This window comes from Chelonia mydas, chromosome 4, assembly GCF_015237465.2.
Source record: "Chelonia mydas isolate rCheMyd1 chromosome 4, rCheMyd1.pri.v2, whole genome shotgun sequence".
NCBI lineage: Eukaryota > Metazoa > Chordata > Testudines > Cheloniidae > Chelonia > Chelonia mydas.
This window is the reverse complement of record NC_057852.1, coordinates 89,038,468-89,060,774: the sequence shown is the minus strand read 5'-3', so window position 1 is coordinate 89,060,774 and position 22,307 is coordinate 89,038,468. Positions and strand designations below refer to the sequence as shown.

General features: G+C 41.7%; 1 protein-coding gene across 1 annotated transcript in view; it reads right to left on the bottom strand.

The window, feature by feature from the left end:
• The window catches only part of LOC114022198 (cyclic nucleotide-binding domain-containing protein 2), an 82,426-nt gene that overhangs the window by 14,710 nt on the left and 45,409 nt on the right, over window positions 1-22,307 (bottom strand). The window contains exons 9-12 of the mRNA XM_043546199.1: window positions 6,588-6,665; window positions 5,855-5,915; window positions 2,274-2,421; window positions 1,209-1,273 (exon numbers count right to left, since the gene is read on the bottom strand). Coding sequence (XP_043402134.1) covers window positions 1,209-1,273; window positions 2,274-2,421; window positions 5,855-5,915; window positions 6,588-6,665 — 352 coding nt within the window. The remainder of the gene's footprint in view (window positions 1-1,208; window positions 1,274-2,273; window positions 2,422-5,854; window positions 5,916-6,587; window positions 6,666-22,307) is intronic.

Below are 22,307 nucleotides of genomic sequence, written 5' to 3'. Positions count from 1 at the left end.
GGAAAAGAAGAATATTTTCTTTTCACAAATTCTGCACTTGCTCAGTTCTGCACAGCAGACGTCTTACTGTTAAAGTATTTTTGCATACTCGGTCTTCTCAAAATGCATGCTTACCACCTTACAATATGTTTAAGATATTATTTGATTACGATTATTTGTTAGTAATTATTCACAACCTGCCTTTCATTTATGTGCACACCGTTGGTGCTATCCAAATAAACAAACAAAAAACAAGCACACTATTAATGGGACCAGACCAGCCCTGCTCCCATTATCTTCAGTTCTACCAGCTTAGGCACAAAGGCCCAGATTCATAAAAGTACTTAGGTGCCTAACTCCTCACTAGAGGTGCTTACGTCCAAAATGTAGGCACCAGTCAGACCCTCAAAACCCCTTCTTGGCTGCTACCTAGTCCTGTAGGTACCTAAAATTCCCTAGCACCTAAATTCTCTCTATTAAAATTTCTGCCACTCAGCATGTGCACAATGCCTATCTCATGCTTAAGGCCCAGCATGATCTTCAGACCAGGTAAAGATAGCTGGGGCAATCCTTATCTCGCCTGTGGGGTCCAATCCCGTGGGTTTGCTGAGAGCACGCCTATGGGATCAGGCACCACCCAAAAATCCAGCTGGATAAAGCGATGCCTCCCTTATCATTTTTAGCTCACTGCTTAGAGCACTTACCCAGGATAAGGGAGACGCAAGTTCAGTTTCCCCCTCTGCCTGACAGAGAGAATTTGAACAGGGATTTCCCACCTCTGAGAAGGGTGCCCCAAACAGTTGGCTTTGGGATATTCTGATGTAGTCTCTTTCCATCTCTCCTGTTGTCCCTGTTCCACTTTGGATAAGTACTTAAATAGTCATTGAAGCAGGGGGATTAAACCCTGGGTCTCTCCCTCTCAGGTGAGTGCCTGAACCTCCAGGATATAGAATCATTCTCATTCTCTCTCTCAATGACTATGTAAGTGGGACAAGTAGAAAAGTTCTGTCAGCAGGTATCTATATTCAAGGGCTTTCACGATCCTCTTTACTGGCTGTTGCATCTTGAACTCAAGGGATAAACTATAACAGAAGATCCCCTTCACTGGTACATGAAGAGTTTAAAAACTTCTGCAAATCTGCACCATAGGAAGGGGATGATCCCACCCTCCTAAGAAATGACCCAGAAAAGGAAAATTCTAAACTAAGAGGTAGAAATGGTTGTCCTACTTGAGGTCTTTGTCTTCTGGGCATCTGGGTAAGAGGCGTTCTCTGAGCAGCTGAATACGGAGATCCTAAAATCAAATCAAATATAACTTTTGTAACAGCAATTTGAGATATTAACATAACAGATATTATAATAAATCCTTGAAACTACATCATTATAAAAGTCAGGGTGACTTAATTTGCTTTTGTTTTGTTAATTTAATTCCCAGTCTAGAGAGAGAATTTGACAACTCACATTGTAATTTGTAGGACTTAATTTGATGTTGTTTGCTGGCCTCAATATAATTTTGTTTTAATGAAAAATGGAGATTTTTAACAAATAAAAACAAGAAGAAAATAAAAGTAAGTCAAGTCACTTACATTAGTGTTACCATGGAAATTATAGCAGTAAGTTTTGGCATCACTTTCTTTCCTTCCATGAGGGGATTTGCTAATTTAAGACAGCATATGCAAAGGATGCCCTCACTTCCAGTTACATGATCCTAGGAGATCTAGCTGGTTCATTAAGAACTTGGAGTTTTAATTAACATTTTAAGTATGGCCACCAGTTTTCACTTTAGAATTCTATAGTCCCTCCCAGCTCCATTGCACCACTAAGGTAACAACGAACTCTTTTCCTAGATTTAAAAGATGCTCCTTAGTGGATAGCCCACAAATGCTTGATACTGTGACACTACACGTATTTCCCCTCCCAACTCCCTGTGGGTGCTTCAAACCCAACAACCAAGATGTATGTGTAACTACTAAACATGAGCTCCCCAAATGTTACCACAACAGACAGTGTGGAATAGACCAATATATTCTGAATGCTTAGACTTTTTCCAGACTATATTGTGTGTTATTGTAATTGCCATGTGTGGAATTTTCAAAAGCACCTACATGTCTTAGAAACAAAAGTCAGTGAGACTTGTAGTCCTAAACAGCTTAGGCTCATCTGAAAATCCCACCCCTTGTTCATAGCATTTACATAGAGAAAAAGATTACAATATTCAGAACTGCTGGTTATCTAGCCTCCAAATAAGGGTTAAAGTATTTTACACTGTTACCTACCATGACAAAGACACTTACTTTCCCAAAGTCTTCTAGTCAAATCCTTCTTTTCTTTTAAGGACAATATTGTGTTAAAATTATTACAAAGAGAAGAAAAATTCTGCATTTCATTGGAGTGTGCATATATTCTCTCTTGATCCAGTTGTGTCACTATCAGACATCGACCCTGGAAATGTATGGAGATTATAATTAGATGGAAATAATATTTAAAGATGTTTTTGTTACTCTACATTGCCTAATATGTTACCATTACTCTTTTCCGTGTCTGACCTACAATTTTATTTTGACAATGTGCAAAATAAAATGTGCAGATTAAACCATCATACTGATACTAGTTGACTTATTTAATATGATGTTCTGTGATAGAAGCTTTTGTAGAAGCAAATCTTTGAAATTCATCTTCCAAGAATAAAGGGATACATTTTCAAAATATTGCACAAGGTTTCCACTGTATGATTTTCACTTAAGTTTAAATGTTACAGTAATAGTGGGGGTTGTTATGCAATATCTATCTGAACAATTGCAAAATTTACTTCCCCTGAATTACTCAGGTAGCCTGTCTGATTTCTTCACAAGTGAGTTTGGCTTGCAAGGAATATAAGTTTTGTCAGACTTGCTAAAGTAACTCCAAGCAAGAATGTGTTCTAAAAAAGTTCACACTGTAAAGGTAATTAAAATGCATTGTCTGTTCTACTAAGCACTAAAACTTATTTTTGACTGTTCAAATTAAACATAAGGCAGCTTTTTCAAAATAACTTTCAGCTGTCTGAAACTGTGCTAATAAAGGCCCCAATTCAGAAGAGCATTTAAACATAGTAATAAGTCAGCTATGGGATAACCATGAATGTACACCTGTGCCCCTAGACACACAACCTATTCAAATACTGATCTCCAGTAAAAAATGTTCACATCGGTGAAATACAGCACTTTGGAAAAAAAATTCACTGGATGCAAAGGGTAAATGTGTAAATTACATTACTGTTAATACCAGCTGCATTTGCAAATCTCCATAATTTGATATAAGAACGCATCTCCTTAATATTTCCTAGCAAAGTAATTTAATTATATAACTATTGGGGCAAGAACAACAGACCATACAAGTTTTATTTTTAAAAGGTTTTTGCCAGCATTTAAAACACAATTACTTTTGCCATTATTTATAAAAACAACAGTCCTAAAATTAGTTTCTCCTAATTTTGGTTACATAGTTCTTGCAGTTTATATCAGGCTTTCTAAACCATCTGTGGGTCCTACCTTGCTTCCCCAAACCCAGGGGGAATATTTAACTGCTTTCCAAGTCAGGAAAATTATTTATATACATATATATTCCATGGTGTATATCAAAGCACACCAATAAATTTTAAATAAAAAGTCTTGATGTACAAGTTCTTACTTTCCACTAGGAATACACATGACATGACATTATAAAATCGGATATGAATTCCCCAGCCATAATTAGGATCAGATTTATAGTTTTCACATAACTCAAAGCTCTGTTTCAAGTCCTGATCAGCTTTTGTATGGGTTTCCTCTCTAAACTTCCAGTTTAGCAATGAACCATGGAAAAGGTGATGCAATTAGCATACTAAGGATTAATTAGGCGGCAGTCAGACAGCAGCATGAAAAACAGTTTGCAGCACATGAGTGTTTTTTAGACTGCATTAATGTCACCTCATTTATGAATGAATCAAAATATGTAGAAAAACAAGCCTTTAGAGGGGAAAAAACACAGAGCCAGATTGCAATCCTTGATGCTCTGCACACAGGACACCCTCCCTGCAAGGACTTCTCCTTGCCTAGCTGATAGGGGCAAGAATGCGGTTTCCGTGATACCATCCCCACCCATTTGTCCCATGCAGATTCCCCTTCACTGGACTGTGCGGTCTACAGAGAGGAAGAGATGGGTGGTCGGTAGCGATGCAACCTGCCCAAAATTTAGAAGGCTATTTTAGCCTTTCCACTGAGATCCTTCTGCACTGTGGAGGCCTCCTTTAAAGAGAGTTCCAGTGGCAGAAGCTGGCAGACAGAAGGAAGGAAAAAAACACAGTGGGCTGGAGGGTGTTCACAGGGTCTCCAGGTGGGCAGAGCAGAGAAGGATTATGGCTTTGAGGGGCCCTGGGCCAGAGCAAGTGGGGGACCCTCTCCACCCCTTCTGCTTGCATTTCCCCTCCCCATGCTCCTGCCAGGGAAATGGGGTCAGGGTACAGGGGCTTGCCCCTCTCTGCCTGGTGCTCCTGCCAGGGACCCCATAGGAATGCTGGGCGGGAGGGCAGAGTGGGTTGGGGCACGGGGGTGCCCATTTTATAGGGGCCCCCAATTGCCCAGGGCTTCTGGGGGCACAAACATCGTCGGCCCAGTAGCTAATCCGCCACTGAGGCAGACTGTCCTCAAATGGATCTTGGGGAATGCACATACTATATTCTGGGGCATGTGGGGTCGGGGAGTTAACCTCTTTACCCCAGTGCAACAGTGTGAGGGAAACTCCACAAGATGAACTTCACATACTATTCTGGCCTCCTTCCTCTCCACCACTGGTGTGTTTCCCCACAAGATGGGCAATTTGGCCTTTAATTCTTAAAGGTTTATTATCATTTATAAACTAAATAATACTTAGAATGTGTATGGTGCTTTGTATTTTCAAAGCACTGTACAGACATTAGCTAATCCTCACAACACCCTTGTAAGGCAGCTAAGTATTATTATCCCCATTGTGCTAAAGCTGAGACAGAAAGGCTAAGTGACATGCACAAAGCCATGAAGTGAGTCAGTGACAGAGCCTGGAGCTAAACTCTGGACTTTTTGTCTCCCAAGCCTATGCTCATTCTGCCAGACCACACTGCCTTAGAATTCTGGGTTTGAAGAAAGGACTGATCTGCTAATAACATATATAGAAATACATATGTTAAATAGCGTTTCACAAACATGCAATCCTTTTAGGACAAGCCATTATAAACTGTACTCTGTGAAACCATATCCAAGATTTGAAACCTGAGAATATCATTTTCATGGTCTAGATATTTTTACAAGACTTTAACTGCTTGATTCATACATGAATATTCTGGGCCAAGTTTTCAGCTTCTGTTTTGTAAGGCACAAAACCAATACAGGCTAAAAATGTAGCCCAATATGACTTGAGATAGATTTCTTCATAGCTATAATGATTGAAAAATATCTCAGACATGTAATGGATTAATAACATCTTTCAAAACACTGTTATGGAAAAACAGGATCCCCATGCTACCTCAGAATAGAATGAATTTACAGTATGTTCCTGATCCTGAGGTCCTTCTCAAGCAAAACTTCCCACTGTAGTCAAAGAGCTGAAAGTGAAAGGAAAGTCATTGAGAAGCTATTGTCTGAATGAGGAATGCAGGGTCAGACCCACAATGTAAACTAAAAAATGCAAATAGCTCCCTATAGGCTGTATTCAAAGATTACATCCCCGCATGAGGCTAGCACCAGTTTTCACATGCATCATGCTCACAAAGTTTTCTTATATTCAGTTTTATTCCTTACTCTGACCTCCAGTTATCTGAGCTTTTACACCAGGAATTATAGGATGTCATTTCTGCCATATGATGTGTCTTTAACATACTTACCGATTTTACAACTACTAAGAAGTAAGAGTTTAAACTTTCTGGAACAACAGTTGTTCCTGTCCTGAAGACAACAGAAAAACGGAATAGATGTCAGTGCGTTTACAAACTCCTTCCACAGATATTCTGAAACAAAAGGGTCAGTGATGCCAATATCCAAAACTTTCTTATAGCAATTCAGTACCACGTAAGTGGACAGTGCTGGAGCTCTGGAAACAAGCCAAAAGCTTCAGTGGCTTAACATAGAATGTTTACAAAAATACCTTAGGGTTTTGTTTTTTGTTTTTTTTTGCGAAAAATACCTTAGTTTCCCTTGTGGTAAAACTTAATGCTCACGAGTAGAAAAATACTGCTGTTCCCCTTTTTGCAACAGTGTTAGAAGTTATGTGTTATATGTTCTAGTTATGTAGGAAACTGCAGTTTTTAGGAGCAGATTTTCCATTCACTTAGCTCAGGAGTAGCTCCACTGAAGTCAGTGGGCTGCATTCTATTCCTAGTTACACCAATGTAAATCCAGAGTAATACTATATCAATCTTATTGTTAATGTTTATACTGATGAAGTATGAAGTCCACACAAATACAATCTAATGTCTACAAATATAGATCAAAACAAACACTTCTTGAGTTATTAAAATAGGGCTACATTTGCACCTGCCTATAAAATAGCCTATCTAATTTTACAGGAAAAGTATTATCTATTCTTATTAAATTTTGTTGCATTTCCCTAACAACCACCTGTAAAATCTCTGTAGGGAGCAGTGAACAAGAAAGTCTATTTCTTCTGCTGGCCATGAAGAGAATAATGTGAGTTTCCTGTAGAGAAAGGAAAAGAGATATTAGAATTGTTAATAAACTCCTGCTCTACTTCTGAAACCCTCAGATGAAATTAGAAATAAATTACTGTATTTATTTGAGACCTCTAGGCACTAGTGTAATAAAACAGTAAGTAATAATACTGAAAACTGTACTTTGTTGAACAAAAAACATTTAAAAATCTGCACAATAGCTTCTTTCAGTGCATTCATTTACTCAGCCCATCCAGTTAAACACACCAATATGTATTTTGAGGTTTTTCTTTAACAGGTGAGGAAAGGAGAAAGAGGTTATTTGTACTGTTTGATTTTTAATTATTAGGGAGGCAATCACACACTAGAGATATAATGAGGTCCGTATAAGTTCCTAGAGAGAAAGACATTGCCTGCAGGCACCACCCCCGCAGCTCCCATTGGCCACGGTTCCTGGCCAATGAGAGCTGCGAAGCCAACACTCTGGGCGGAGGCAGCACACAGAGCTGCCTGGCCACGCCTCTGCAGGGAGCTGAGAGGGGGGATGTCGCCGTTTCCAGGGAGCCCCACAGGTAAGTTCTGCCCAGAGCCGTCTCACCCTGTTCTGTGCCCCAGTCCCACACTCTGCTGCTGGGGGTGAAGGGGAGGCGCGGAACCAGGTAGGAAGCCTGCCGGCCCCACCAAACCCCCTCACGCCAGCAACAGCAGGGGTCCTGGGCCACACGCTGCCTCCCATGCCCCCTCAGCACCAGCGGGAGTCCCGGGCCGCCCCCTTCCCCCTCCAGCACCAGCAGAGATCCCGGGCCACGTGCCACCACCTGCCCCCTCCCCAGCACTTGGGACACCCTCCCCCTGCACCCACAGCCCCCGGGGCAGCCCTCCCTCCAAGTTTTAGTCACGGGTGTTTTTAGTAAAAGTCATGGACAGGTCACGGGTAGTGAATTTTTGTTTACAGCCTGTGACCTGTCCATGACTTTTACTAAAAATACCCATGACTAAAACGTAGCCTTACTAATGATTTTCAAAGACAGCAACAAAATATCAGGACATATTTCAGTGGCTCATCAAAATGCAAAAGACGGAGAGGGAGTTATAACTGCAGTATCATACCCACAAATCTACAATATACAAGGTTTGCTAGGGAGAAGTACTTTACAGCTGAATCACTAAGATCACGTGAGATACTTTTAAGGACTAGAGGCAGAGGCCTAAATTCTGATTTACACTAGTGCCTTTTTACACACAGCTTAAATTAGTACAGCCAGAGCAATACAAAGGGGCCTTACCGTAAATAAGAATCAGACCCAGAGTGTTTTCCCCACTATGGAAGTCACTCACTCAGCCCATATGTACTTATCTTAAATGTGCCGCACAAGGCAAATAATTTTGATCAAGCATTTGTTCAACTATGGATCAACTAGAAGGAACTTTCTTCCCATGATGCAGGCTGTATGTTTTGGGAAACTGAATTTAATTAGTTAGTTTTAAATATATCATATGGTCAGTAACCAAACTGATTGGTGCACAGAATTAAATACATGAAACAAGGTAACCTTTAACGGGAACTTTTAAATTCTATCTCAAGGTATCTTTCACTGTATAAACAATATCTATTTTTTCAATTTTACCAATTTTATTATACTTAGCATTTATAAATCTGTCAGAACAAAATACTATCAGTTTTCCATGTGACTGATGGATTTCCAGCCAGGCTGCAGTGCCTGGAAATTATACGTTCATAGGATAAATTTAAAGAGATCTGCAGAGGAAGGATCAATGTTCTCATAAGGCGCCTGATTCAATTTTTTAAAATGTCCAGAAGCCATTAAAAATTTAATTTTTCAGGGCTTCTGTCCTGAGAAACCCAGACATATTTTTGTTTTAAATTAAATTGGATACCAGGAAAGGAAGAAAATCTCCCTAAAAAGACTAGGCTATTATGGAATAATGATAGAAATTATCTGATAAATGATTTATGAATTCTAACGTCATTATACATCTGCTGCTTAACTAAATAAAATTGCATTATAATGCATAGAGATGACAGTTCAATCTGATAATCATCCTGGTGTCATTCTTCATAAATGATTACATACTCAACACATGTTCTACAATGTGTTCAAGAAGCATGTTCTACAATAAAGGAACACAATGGCACCCAATACATTAAACAGACTGTGGCAGGGCAGAAGTAAACCCTGTGAACGCCCTGCTAAAAAGGGCTGGCCGCACCCTGCTTCCTGGCAGAGTGGCCAGGTACCGGGGGCCCAGGCACTCAGCAGGGTGCCCAGCTGCAGGCCCTAAAGAGGGCTGGCCCAGAGGAATAGGCTGAGCCAAGTGGAGACAGCTGTATATAAGCCCTGAGAAAAGTTCAGTCAGGACTAGCCTGGTAGGGGACAGGAGGGCTGCATTTCTGCCTCTGTACCAACTGAAGGAAGGCTCAAAGGCCAGCAGACCCTGGGAAGGGTGTGTAGGGGGATAGCGGTTGGAGGAATTAGGGGCTAATGGGAGCACTGTGAGGGAGGGGAAGTCTGAGCAGACCCTGCGACATAGACATATCCCTGAATTTCCTCAAGGGCTCACTGATAATAGTAACTGTCATTATTTGTATTAACCGAGTACCTAGGAGCCCCAGTTATTCACCTGGACCCCATTTTGCTAGGCCTTGTATGAACACAGAACAAAAAGACAGCGCCTGCCCCTGAAGAACTTAACTTGTAAGTATAAGACAAGACAAGGGACAACTGATCGATACAGATAGATAGTGTGCATATGTATTGAAATACTGTAGGATGAGCATAAAAAGTTCAGTGATGTTTAAAAAGAATCTCCACCCCACACAGCATGAGGCAATCTTCAAAAGGGGAACAAGACCATACAATGGAGAGTTTATAATACTCTTTGGTGACACTTGTTAATATTGATGCTTTGACTAGACAGAGTTTTCAAGGAGGGGTTAAGAAATGGTGCTTACCTGTTTTATTTCGGATTATATTCATTGTATTGCTGTTAGACTAATAATTTAGGCTCAGATTGTGACTAGCGTTTGTACGTGAGGGGGATGGGAAAGAAGCCTGTAAGAAGCCTTTTTACACCCCTGACACGACAGCATCTCACAATTTCATTCCCTGCATGGTCCACAAGGGGGTGAGAAGGCCTTTGGGGATAAACACCGCACACATTGGTGGGAGTTTGCAGCTCTTTGTACTCAGGACTGAGCCCTGAGATAGAAACAGCACAAAGAAACAGCAAAATATCTATAAAAAATGAACAGAAAAATAGGCAGGGATTTAAAATAGTAGATAGGAAAATCAAATAAGAAGTGACACACACTGTAGCAATCAGAAAGCATGGATCAAACTAAAAAGACCAAAAAAAATATGGACAGACTAGGCTAGACGTAATAAAAGGAAAATCGGAAAATGAAAAACAGAACTCTTTTCTTTGGAAGAAGTTTTGGTGACATTAATGTGACACACTGAAAATAACTTGATCTTTCATTATCTCTAAAAAATCTGGAAACTGTGCACAATATTCAATATATTTTAAAAAACTCTCTGGTATGAAATTTGTCACCTCCCACCCCAAAATATAATTAATATAAAAATATCAGTGGGTTCATATACTTTTGGAAATCTACAATTGATATGATAAAAATATATGTAATAAATCAATATTTTTGTGAAGAGGCCAAATGATAATGAATCATATGCTTTTGGGGCAGACTCAAAGCCCAACTTGAAATCTTCAGAAAACCTCCCATCGAGTTCAATAAGCATGTCACAGTGATTGTTACCATGCAGACTTTAGGAGGATTTATGGTATGCTCAAGTAATCAGTTTCTTTTCCAATAAACTGTGATGGTTGCCCTTGATTGGAGATTAGAATATGGCTATTATTGTGCTTGTACATGATAAATGAAAGATTTTATGTATTCGTTGATGTGACATATAAAGGCTCTGTGGCATTTGAAGTGAAAAATAGGCTTCTTTAAATTTACTAAATATGAATTTCCATGATAGATTGTACCATCCAAACAAGGTTTAAAAGTAAATTAAACATTTCAAAAGTTGTTAAAGCTGCACTTATATGATAAACATACGTTTCAATGCATTTACATATTAGATATGGTAAATATTATGTTTATCAAGTAAAAAAATGTAAAAGATTATTACTTAATAGTGGAAGGACTGTAAAGACCTTAACAGAAGCTTGTATATGAACCTAAATTAACAAGCAAATTTAGAGAAATAAACACTGAAATAAATATAACACTTTTTTTGTGAAATGCATTAGACTCTTGTTTCTGTGACCATTTACCATGTTCTTTTGAACAGTCATTTACAGATAAAGCTCATTTTTTGTCTTAAAAATAAATATGTAAAACAAACACTGTCTCTTCTCATATAACTCCATCAAATATGTTCGTTTAAAAAAAGTCGGGGGGAAAAGCTGCACAAAATTTCACATGCACACACAAACTATGAGGAAAGGTTCCACAAATGCAGATTAAAGACTCAAATTCTATCATTATCTCACTCTGTTATGAGTAAGTTTTCTTTCTGAGGACATGGTTAATTCACAGGCAATCCAAAAGACTACTAAAAGAAACACCTATGGTGTGAGTAATGCTGATACCCAGTGGTATACAATGAAAAATGTGTAGGATAACAAAAGAAGAGGAAGTAAGTGATGGTTTGTCAAGAGAAAGGAAGAGGGAATCTGAAAAAAGAGAGTGAAAAACACAGCTAACAATTTGACTATAACATGTTTTGTTGAGTAATTATACAAATGTTTTCCCGTTATGATTGATTGTCCAAACAGAACCACATATGAGAGAGGCAACAATGGATCAAATGGAGTCCCTGAAGACAAGATTTACACCAACAATAAATTTAGCTCAGTCACATTAATTCATAATGAGATTTCAGCTTTAACTCTGCACTTAAGGTATATGAAAAAAATCCATTTTACAGAAATTCAAGGATCAGGTGGAGAGAGTATGGATATTTACCTGAATACGGACATTGTCTCAGGACATAAATGGGAAAAAATGCTCAATTATGGTGAACTTTTTCACCTGTGATCCACAAGTGCTTGTCAAATTTGGAGCCAAGGAGGAATAACCCCCCAGACCTCTGAAGAACTGAGCAGAGACTATTCCTTAGGTGCTCAGATAAGATGATGGGTGGCTATATAAAACACTTAAGGGTATGTCTTCATTGCAGAGTTAGCCTGGGCTCTAGCCTAGGTGTCACCCCAACCTCCTTTCCATACACTTCTAACCCAAGCTTGAGAGTGCTTTAACCCTGAGCTACAGGCATGGCTGAGGGTATAGGCTTGAGCTCAGGTTTCACTCCAGCTCTGGCTGGCAACCTATCTACAATGCCATGTAAATGCAAGCTAATCAAGCCTGGGTTCTGTTAGTCTTCCAGTCCTATTCCACAATTCTACCTGGGCTGTACATTCTTGTCTAACTTACTTTTACTGGATCAGCATTTTAACCCCCTGTTTGCCAGCTCATTTTCTGAAGCGTTTCCACAGCATTTGAACAGATGCCATCCAAGAAATCCTCCTTTCTGTGCTGCCCATTAGCCAGAGGCTGATACCAGCCTTCTGGTAAAGCTGTGGTGTGATATCAGTAAAACTCAAATTGGGGAAGTGTCCCCAAAATCATAATTTTATATTCAGTTGACAGGAAAGAAAGAGAGGCCGAGAAGCCAGTCAGGTACATTATAAATCGCTTTACAGTTTCCAATCTGCATTCCCTAATGGTATTCTCACTGAAAGTTATTGCTGCCAAACACTGTTCGCTTTCGCCTTCAGAACTGTCTGTGCTAATAAATAGTAAGTCCAGTTGGAAGTTCTTTACATAAAGTATTGTTCTCATGTCATTACCATGGACAGCAGTTCCCGCTTTGGGAAGGGGGAGGGGGAAGAGAGCCTCTTTTGAATGAATTCATAGAGCAGTCCAGTTTATTCACCACTAAGAACCACGGGATATCCCACCAGAAATTCATTCAAGCACCCAGGCCAGTACAGCACCACTGTGGACTCTGTAATACAGGTCTGGCACAGGTAGCACTTTGCAATGGGGATGCTCCTCCCCTGCTGGGCTAGTCCCGGCTAACTTTGCAGAGAAGACATACACCCATTTGAGTCTATCTCAGGGTATTTTACATGATTGGATTCCTATTAATAAGGGGAGGGAGGTGGCAGGCCGCAGTGGTCCTCATTGTCTTTGTTTCTCCAAGGAAACACTCTTTAAGAGTGAGTAGTATGAGTCCCTCTACGAGACAACAAGAAGGAAAAAATACAGTCAATCACTATCATTTAAAGATCCAATCAATCCACTTCTTTCTTAGTAGTAATACAGTCAAGAATTAATATAATCTCAAGTCCATTTAATATAAATGTTTTTTTCTATGTAGCAAATAATTTAGCAGATGCATCTACTTCAGATCTGTCTATCACAATGAATTCCCTGGGTATCCATCACAATAATACCTGAGCACCAATTTATGTTAAATGATTGATGATCAATTGACATTAAGTGATTTTCTGTTTAATGTCAATAAAAAAATCATTAACTCCCTGATCTAAACAGAACTTCATGTCAATAATTTTACATGATGCCAGAAATATGCGAAAGATGATCTGCCAGTAGGAGGATTTTATTTTTTCCTTTATGACAGATTTCAGAGTAGCAGCCGTGTTAGTCTGTATCTGCAAAAAGCAAAGGAGTACTTGTGGTACCTTAGAGACTAACATTTAATTGAGCATAAGCTTTCGTGGGCTACAGCCACTTCATCGGATGCATAGAATATATTGATTATCACTACAAAAGTTTTTTTCTCCTGCTGATAATAGCTCATCTTAATTAATTAGCCTTTTACCCCACCTTTTCATATTCTCTGTATGTGTGTACATCTATATCTATATATATATATCTTCCTACTATATGTTCCATTCTAAGCATCCCATGAAGTGGGCTGTAGCCCATGGAAGCTTATGCTCAAATAAATTTGTTAGTCTCTAAGGTACCACAAGTACTCCTGTTCTTTTTATTTTTTCCTTTATCTCCCAGGGGGAAAAAAATTGGAAAATTCCACTTAATGGAAAATATACTGTTGGCAAACTGTTATGGATAATAAGGTCTGATTGTGCAACCATGGGAGCTGAGAACAAGCCAAAGCATAGAGTTTGGGAAAATTCAATGACAGACCCACAAAAATATGCATCCTTGAGGTCTATGGAGTAAAGGAAATCCTCCAGGAACCAGAAAAGCAGAATGGAATGGAATGGAGGATTTCCAGCTGGAAATAAATGCTGCAAATTCAATTTCTGAAGTGGTTTAAGTCCAGCATGGGTCAAAATCTTTCCAACTTGTTTGGGACCAAAACAGGCTAGGACCAACAAATCTCCAGCCTTGCTCCTCCAAAGAGATTATCACAATAGACTTTAGGAAGCCCCATGCTGGAATTTCCCATGAGGACTTGCCTATGAGAGAGTTCCAGGGCTTGTCTAGGAAAAAAATGTATAAGCCAGGCTGTCTCTCTAAATATAAAAGGAATACAACAAGGGACAGATTCTAGATGTTTCCTTATGTAACCTCCTCTCGAGCCTAGGTATCTGAACAAACCCCTGGCAAACTCTAAGCAAACTAGTAGGGGCTATCCTTCAAAAGGTGTTTGGGGAGACTAAGAGGAAATTGATCATATCTGTGAGGCTTTTAATGAATCTTATAAGGTTCCCCCAGCTCAAAAGAGCCTCTACAAAAAGATGAAAAAGTGCTGTGACAGGAGAAGGTTGTGGCTCTGAGTCAGAAGGACCTACGATGCTGAAGAAGAAGAAGAAATGTGAGAGAGAACTCTTTGGCTACCTTCTCCAGGTCTTCTCCAAATAGCGCTTCTCTGAAGGAGAAAGCTGCTATAACAAGGCAGTAGCCCTTTAAGAGCCAAGCTGAGTCTGGTGCAGCCGCTCTGTTCATCAAGGTCCCTTTAAGACAAGGTGTTCCATGGCTGAAAGCCCCAATGGAGGGCATGTGATGTGACAGAGAGCAGGAGACAGAACAGGTGCCACAACCCCACTTCTGGATATATCTTCTTCCTTGCTGAAGTCCGGTAAATATATTTGGAGCCTATTCTAATGGAAATTGTCAGCGTCTCTGTTACAAAAAGCAAGGCTGCTGGATTCGCCTAAGAAGCTCTCTCTTCACATTGACAATATGGTTAAGATTACTGAAAAGATTGCAGCAAGACAATCCCACAGCATCTAGATAGTTCAGATTTCCTAGAACCTTGCCATTTTGAATACCAGCACTGAGCTGGATGCACTGGTTGACAACCTCCTACTGGCCATTAATGAAGATCAGCTGTCCATACTGATATTACTGATTATAAAGTGTTATTGACCCATCCGCAGACCTCCAGGAGGAGTGCATGGCATTGCCCTTAAATGGCTTCTGTCTTTTCTCTCAGATTTTGAAGAACGTCACATTGGGCTGTTGCTATTCTTCCTCTCATGTGGAGTTCTACAGGGTCCCATCATGTCCCCCCTCCTATTAAAAATGTATGTGGGGCTAGTAGAAGGGATAGTGATAACATGTCATTGTGATGCCTTCAGTACACACACAAGACCTATCTGTTTCTTTCTCTTCTGAGCCAGATGTTACAGTTGTGTACCTTTACCCAGTGCCTGGATGAACATGAGTATGGGTGAGAGTGAGTAGACTAAGGCTCACGGAGTGGTCTTATCCTAAATTTACTGACATCAATAAGAGTCTTTCCATTGATTTTTAACATGCTTTGGAGAAGATCTTCAATTTATATTATACAGAGGGAATATTGGTGGGTTGGGGAATAAGGTGAGGATTATGTCTGTTTGAGGCTACTTGTATTTACAACTTGAGAGCTTGGTTAGATTCCCAGTTGTTGAATAGGCAAGACAACTTTCTTTTATTTGCATCAGGCTAGGAAACAGCAACCTTTTCTTTTGGATGTGGACTTCACTATGATTCATGTCCTCATTGCATAAGATTAGACTACTGCAATGTGCTCTATTTGTGGCTACATCTTAAATCTACCAGATTCTGAATATGGTGCATAATGCAGCAGCACACAATTTGCTGTGTATAATTAGATACAATTGCTGTCCTCAATTTATATCCACTCATATCAGCAGGTAGTCTGGTGGCAATATGCGAAACCCCAGAAGATTTAAGAATGTTATTGCCTTGTGAGATCACATGCCTCTGCTAGGAATATACATAAATTTGTCCCATTTTTCTAATGATTGTGGATGGTGGTCCCTTACTTACATGATAATTTCCCCTCAGAGGAACTCCTTATGCTCAGCCCCTCACAAAATGAAACACAGCAGTGTATTTTCCCTGGCTGAATTATTTCATTAGCTATTGCATAGCACCATCTGGCGGTCATTTTTCTAGCTGTAATATAGAATTGTATTTGTCTTAAATAACTTGATAAGCCAAAATTAGAGCTTTATTTGTTGAGAGGTGTGTGATCTAGTAAGCCTTTCCACAGGCTTTCCCAGGTTCTAATCTGAACAGACACTAATTGCCACTATAGCCCTAGGCAAGCCATTTAACTTCTCTGCCTCAATTTCCCCACCTTTAAAAAGGGAATACTACTACTTGTCTCCCTCTCACACTGTTGTTGAGAAGATTAGACGGTAGGTTACATTCTACTCTCAGTCTCATTAGTGTTAATTCAAAGTAACTCCATTGACTTAAAATAACAGGATTTGGACCAATGTCAGTAAAGGCCACAAAGAGCGCTCTTTGAATGCTAATTACTTTTACTGAAGGCATAATAGTTATTTTTAGAAACATTCAACAGGTAAGTTACATCCCATGATGAGCTCAGAGCCTGAGGCAAATAGGGAAAAAAAAGCTCCCCACCAACGGGTGTTAGTCTTACTTGAATAATATACTGTAAGTCACAACCATGGAATGCTCAGCTCAGCAACCATAACAGATGTCGTGGAAGTATTTCTACTCATCAGTGATGGCATGCCACAGCTTGGGAGTGCAAACCTATTCAGTAGAAACCCCGTCATGCAACATACATTTGTTTCTCATCATGAAATATGTGGCAGGTGAGACTGCTCTTTAGCACGCCCTGTGGGCAGCCCTGCTTTGTAACACTCCTTATGTGTGGCCCATGCTGTAAGTGGGGCATCAGTCTCTCAACAGCTAATCAACAAAATAAACTCAGGATTTGACTCTCTGTGCCTTTAAGTAAAGAAACAAAAACCTTAAGTATAAGCCCTTTGTTGCAGTGCTTGAAGGCAAGGCCCTCACCTGGACCTCAGTTTCTCGGCTAGAACAGAGAACCTCCTCCTTTGTTCCAGGTTCTCACCAGCTCAACCACTGAGGTGAGAGCAAGCAAGCAAGCCTTATTAACTGGCTTTCTGACTCTTGATTGGTTAGTATGTCCTCCAGGCCTTTCTAGGCCTCTGGAGGAGTGTCTTGTTGGGAGCCCAGTTTGAGTGGATTTTCCTTAAGTGGGGATGTCAGGGCATGGATGCCTCCAGCAGGGGGATAAAGGCGGCCTGATAGACCATGTCACAGAGTAGAACAAGAAACCAGTTGCCAAGTCAGTGGCTTTTTATTTTGGAAAAAAAAATCAAACAAAAACCACTTGCCATAGTTTTAGATTCTTCATTCATAGCTCCAAGGAAAAGTGCCTCCAATTCATCTTCTCATTTAAGCTTTTAAAAAGCCATTATAGTTAGACAGGCTGCTGGAATGGCTATTCATGAAAAGGCTTGTAGCTAATTAACCATGTTTATTTGTTCCTGAGTAAAAGTAAGGAAAAGCAAGATCCACTAGAGATGAAAGTCTAGCAAAGCATTCTATAGCAGTACTCCCTTGGGTCTGAACGCCAGCTGACAATGAAACAGATTCTGGCTCTGAGAGCACCATAAGCCATGCAAACCCTCCAGCCATCTGGTTTTTTGTTTGGTGGTGGTCATTTTTTGCAGTTAATTTCATAATGTTGGGGTGGGGATGGGTGGGGTGAAGAATAGGGAGGTTTCAGTACCACTACTGGTGCAAAATTAAAGACTCAAAAAAGTGTAAGCAATTTATCGTCACTCTCACTTGTTGCATTATAGAGCTCTGTAGACAAGACATTTGACCTCACTGCAAACCATTAGCAGCACCGACTACATGCATGTCAGCACTCTGTAGGTCAGCTTCAGGATTAGAAATGGGTCAGTAATAGCAGCAACTTGATACAAATTTTCTGTCTCTCCTAGACTCTCTCCTCATTTACAATACACAAAAAGAAAAATATTCCAAGACAGCAACTATAGCACTTCTACTGCAAATGGCATGAGCACAACACTGAGCTAAATGTACATTGTTTATTTTACTGTATCTTTTGAAAGAAAAAAATATTAAACTGCCCAAATATTTTGCAAAAAAATTAAAATAACTAAGTATTAATTATCTAAACAATTCTAGTATTATAAACCATTGCAAAAAAAAGCTCTGCCATGTTACGTTCTTATAAAAGAGGGAAAATATTTAAGAAAAACCTCAAATATGGCAGAAAAATCCAATTGATGAGTTTTCGCGTCACATTTCTAAAAATAACCCTAACAATGCTTCATATTTTACCTCAGCAAACCTTGATTATATACCTAATAAGAGATACATTATATACCTTAAGTCTTGAAGCAAAAATAACCTAGAAATATGATGATAACTATTAAATGCCACAGAGACGCTTAGTTTACTGTCTTAGGACAGTCATGGTTCAATTCATAGTCTTGCTGGAGTTCAGAAAACTGATATTTTGGCAAGCATGAAAAGAAGTCAGCCATACTGTATAGGGAAGGATGTTCCAAAAAAGGAACTTCATTTCTTGGCAATTGTCATAATAAAGTCACTGGATAAGTGTATAGATACATTCTGATGTGTTCAAAGATTTCATAATTCTTTTGTACCAACGACAGCACTATATGGATAAGGCCCTGGGGAGACCCTGGTTGGCGAGGAACTGAGCCCAGGATCCACCCCACACCATTATCCCCCTGCTGGGGCAGGGCCCCCTCACACACGTGCACATGTTCCAACCAGTGGTGGCACTGGCTACTATGCTGAGTACGGTGTGGGGAGATGGATCCCAGTCCCCGCTCCATACCAGCCAGTGCTGCAGTGCCTCCCCTTAGCAAGGCCAGGGCTTCTAATCACTGCATTGTTAGCACATCTGGGTAAGGAAATTGTATGGCGGGCCATGAATGCTCATGCAATTGGGGTAGGGATGTAGGAGGAGGTGTGGGCTCTGGCTGGGGATGCGGGCTCTGGGTGGGGCCAGAAATGAGGAGTTCAGGGTATGCAAGGGGACTCCAGGCTGGGCCAGGGGGTTCAGGTGTGGGAGGGATGAAGGCTCTAGCTGGAGGTGCGGGCTCTGGGGTGGGGCTGGCGATGAGGGATTTGGAGCATATGAGGGTGCTCCAGGCTGGGACCAAGGGGTTCAGAGGGTGGGAGGGAGATAAGGGCTGGGGCAGAAGATTGGGGTATGGTGGGGTGAGAGCTGTGGCTGGGGGTGCAGGCTCTGGGGTGGGGCCAGAAATGAGGAGTTCAGGGTGAGGGAGGGGGCTCCAGGCTGGGGCAAGGGGTTGGGATATAGGGGTGGAGGGTGCTCCGGGCTGGGATCAATGGGTTCCAGAGCAGGAGGGGGATCAGGGCTAGGGCAGGAGGTTGGAGCAGGGGAGGGACTCAGGACGCAGTTCCTGGCCCATGGGAACTGCAGGGGCGGCGCTTGTGGTGGGGGCAGTGCGCTGAGCCCCCTTACTACCCCTAAACGTAGGAGTCAGAGGGGGGACACGCTGCTGCTTCTTGGAGCCGCGCAGAGCTGTGGCATGAATGCGCAGAGTGGCCCCCAACCCCGCTCCCCGGCTGGAGCACGGGAGCAGGGCAAGCCCCAGACCCCACTCCCCAGCAGGAGCTCGAGGGCCATATTAAAATCAATTGGTGGGCTGGATGTGGCCCACAGGCCATAGTTTGTCCATCCCTGAGCTATAGCCTAGTTAGGGAGGTGGAAGTGGGGATACCTGCCTCTGCCTCCCTGCTATTGGGGGTGGAAATCACATTGTTGGGCTAATTTTAAAATTTCCATGCAATCCCTGAAATTGCGTTTTTCCCTTTTGCACAGAAGAGGTTACTTACCCTGTACAGAAACAAACATCTCGAAGAGTTTTAGTCCCTATGGGTGCTCCACTTCAGATGTGTATGCACTGAGGAGCAATGGCATTGGAGAATAGACATAGAGGAGATTCCTCAACCATTAAATGAGGAAGATTTCTCCTAGAGATTGATGGGTTAGACCCCCTATCGAACAGACCTTCCAGCACTTTCTGTTGATAGCAGTGGCAAAGAGGTCTATTTCTAGAAAAAACCCAGATGAGGGAATATTTGTGTAACCCTTCTGCCCGTCAGAGTTGGGAGCAACAAGGGCCGGATTCAATATCTAGGGGATCCATTCCAATAACACAATGCAAACTGGCTCGAGCCCCCACCCAGTGACCTGGGACAAATATAAACCACCCCCGCTGGGCACCTCCAAGAGGCAATACTTCCCCTCTCGCAAGCACATAGTCTGAGTGTAGCAAAAAGCCTTTTAATAACAGAGAGAAACAATGTGGCATTATGTTGGGGAAACACCACCAACAGGATTCATAACACAACCCATGAGCAAAAACCCACCCCAAGCAAATTTGGGGCATGCGCTTTCCCTTTGGTTCTTGAGTCCAGCAACCCCAAATCACCCAAAGTCCCAAAAGTCCAATGACCCAAAAGTCTCTGTCCCTGGTCAGGGCAGCCCCAGAATTCGAAAGTTTATCTGCAGAGCTTTACCTCCCAACCTGGGTGGAGATGGGTGGGGGGCGGGGAAGAGAGGTAAGGGGCACCTTACATGATCTGAAGCTGACCGCCCCACAGCTCCATAGGCCTTCGCTCCGCTCCACCAGCTGCCCCACAAACTGCTTTGCTTGGCTCCGCTCTGCAGCCCACAAGCAGCTCCCGCCATCCCATGAACTGCTCCGCTCCGCGTCCCACAAGCAGCTCCAGCCGTCCTATGAACTGCTCCACCAGCCTGTCCACAAGGCACTCCAGCCGTCCCAGAAACTGCTCCACAATATATCTTCAGGCTTCCCCACTACTTAACACAACACTCAGTGATTTCAGCTCTTAGGTGAATTCAGCTTGTAGTAGGGGAGCCTCAGTGCTGGTACACCATTAGCCCAAAGTGAGCTCAGCAGCCTGTAACTAGACTCCTAATGGAATCAAAATTAGCTCTGATATTCCACAGTGGAGAGAGGAGGAAGTGCAATTAGCATGTAAGGCCCTCACCAAGGGGCCCATGGCACCAAGTATTAATACTTGTCCCCAGCCTCTCTCAACTCACACAGTTTTGGAACCCATGACCCTTGCCTAGCAAGTGCTACTTAGTTGACGGTGAGTCCCTCCATCATAACAAAAGGCCCAGTACAGTTCCAAGCACAGTTCCCATAATCAGGGTAATAACAATTTACTCTTCCTGCCCCAATAACAGAGACACTGGGGATCCCACAGCAGCCAAAGTGACCATTTGGGCAGCTATGGCCTCATTCTAGGGGGTGGGTGTGCCTATGCAAATGAGATCGGCCCCTGAAGTTCTTTTCCACAACTTGCCACACCTCACCACCAGATGTCAGGATGGAGCTCATTCTGACACTGTTTACATCTGCTTGAGGTTGTTGATCTCCCTCTCGCCCTCGCAGAAGTTTCTGCTCAAACCATCAGCAAGACGACCCAGTAAGCCTGAAGTGCAGATGAAGATTTGCTGAGCTATGCACCAGTTCCATAGTTTTATTGCTTCTGCACAAAGTGAAGGGGATCTTGCTCCTCGACTATTTGTATAGTACATGGTGGCTGTGTTGTCTGTCATGATGTTTCTGGACTGGCCCTTGATCATGGGAAGGAATGTTTGCAGACATGTCTGATTGCTCTGAGCTCCAGGAGGTTGATATGAAGAATGGACCTTTGGGCAGTTCATTTGCCTTGAGTAGTGCGCATTCAAAATTGAGCTCCCCCTCATGAGAGATGCATCCAATGCCCTAGTCAGAGAGTGGGGAGGTGGAGCGAAGGGGACTCCAGCACAGATCTTCTCCAAGTCATTCCACCAACTGAGCAACATCAAAATCTGGTGAGGGATTGACACTAATTTGCAGACTGTGTGTGTTAAGAGTGTAAACAGTTCTCAACCATTCTTGGAAGCAACATAGGAGCAATCTGGCTTGAAGTGTGACAAAATTGCAGGTTGCCATGTGACCTAGGAGCCACAGACAAGGGTGTTTCTGTGCACTCATTTGAACCTCTGAAATCACGTTCTTCAGTGTCATAAATCTGTCAGTAGGTAAAGTGACTGTTGTGGCATCCGAGATGGCTTCTACAAACACTATTGATTGGACTGTGTCAAAGTGGACTTTTCTCTGTTGACTTCAAGTCCCAATTTGTCAAATAAGATCATAGCTTTCCTTACTGCAGAATTAACTTCATTGCTTGATCAGCCAATTGTCAATACATGGGAAGATAATTATTCCTAATGGATGTAGTTAAGAAGCTCCTACCACCAGAACCTTCATAAGGATGCTGGGG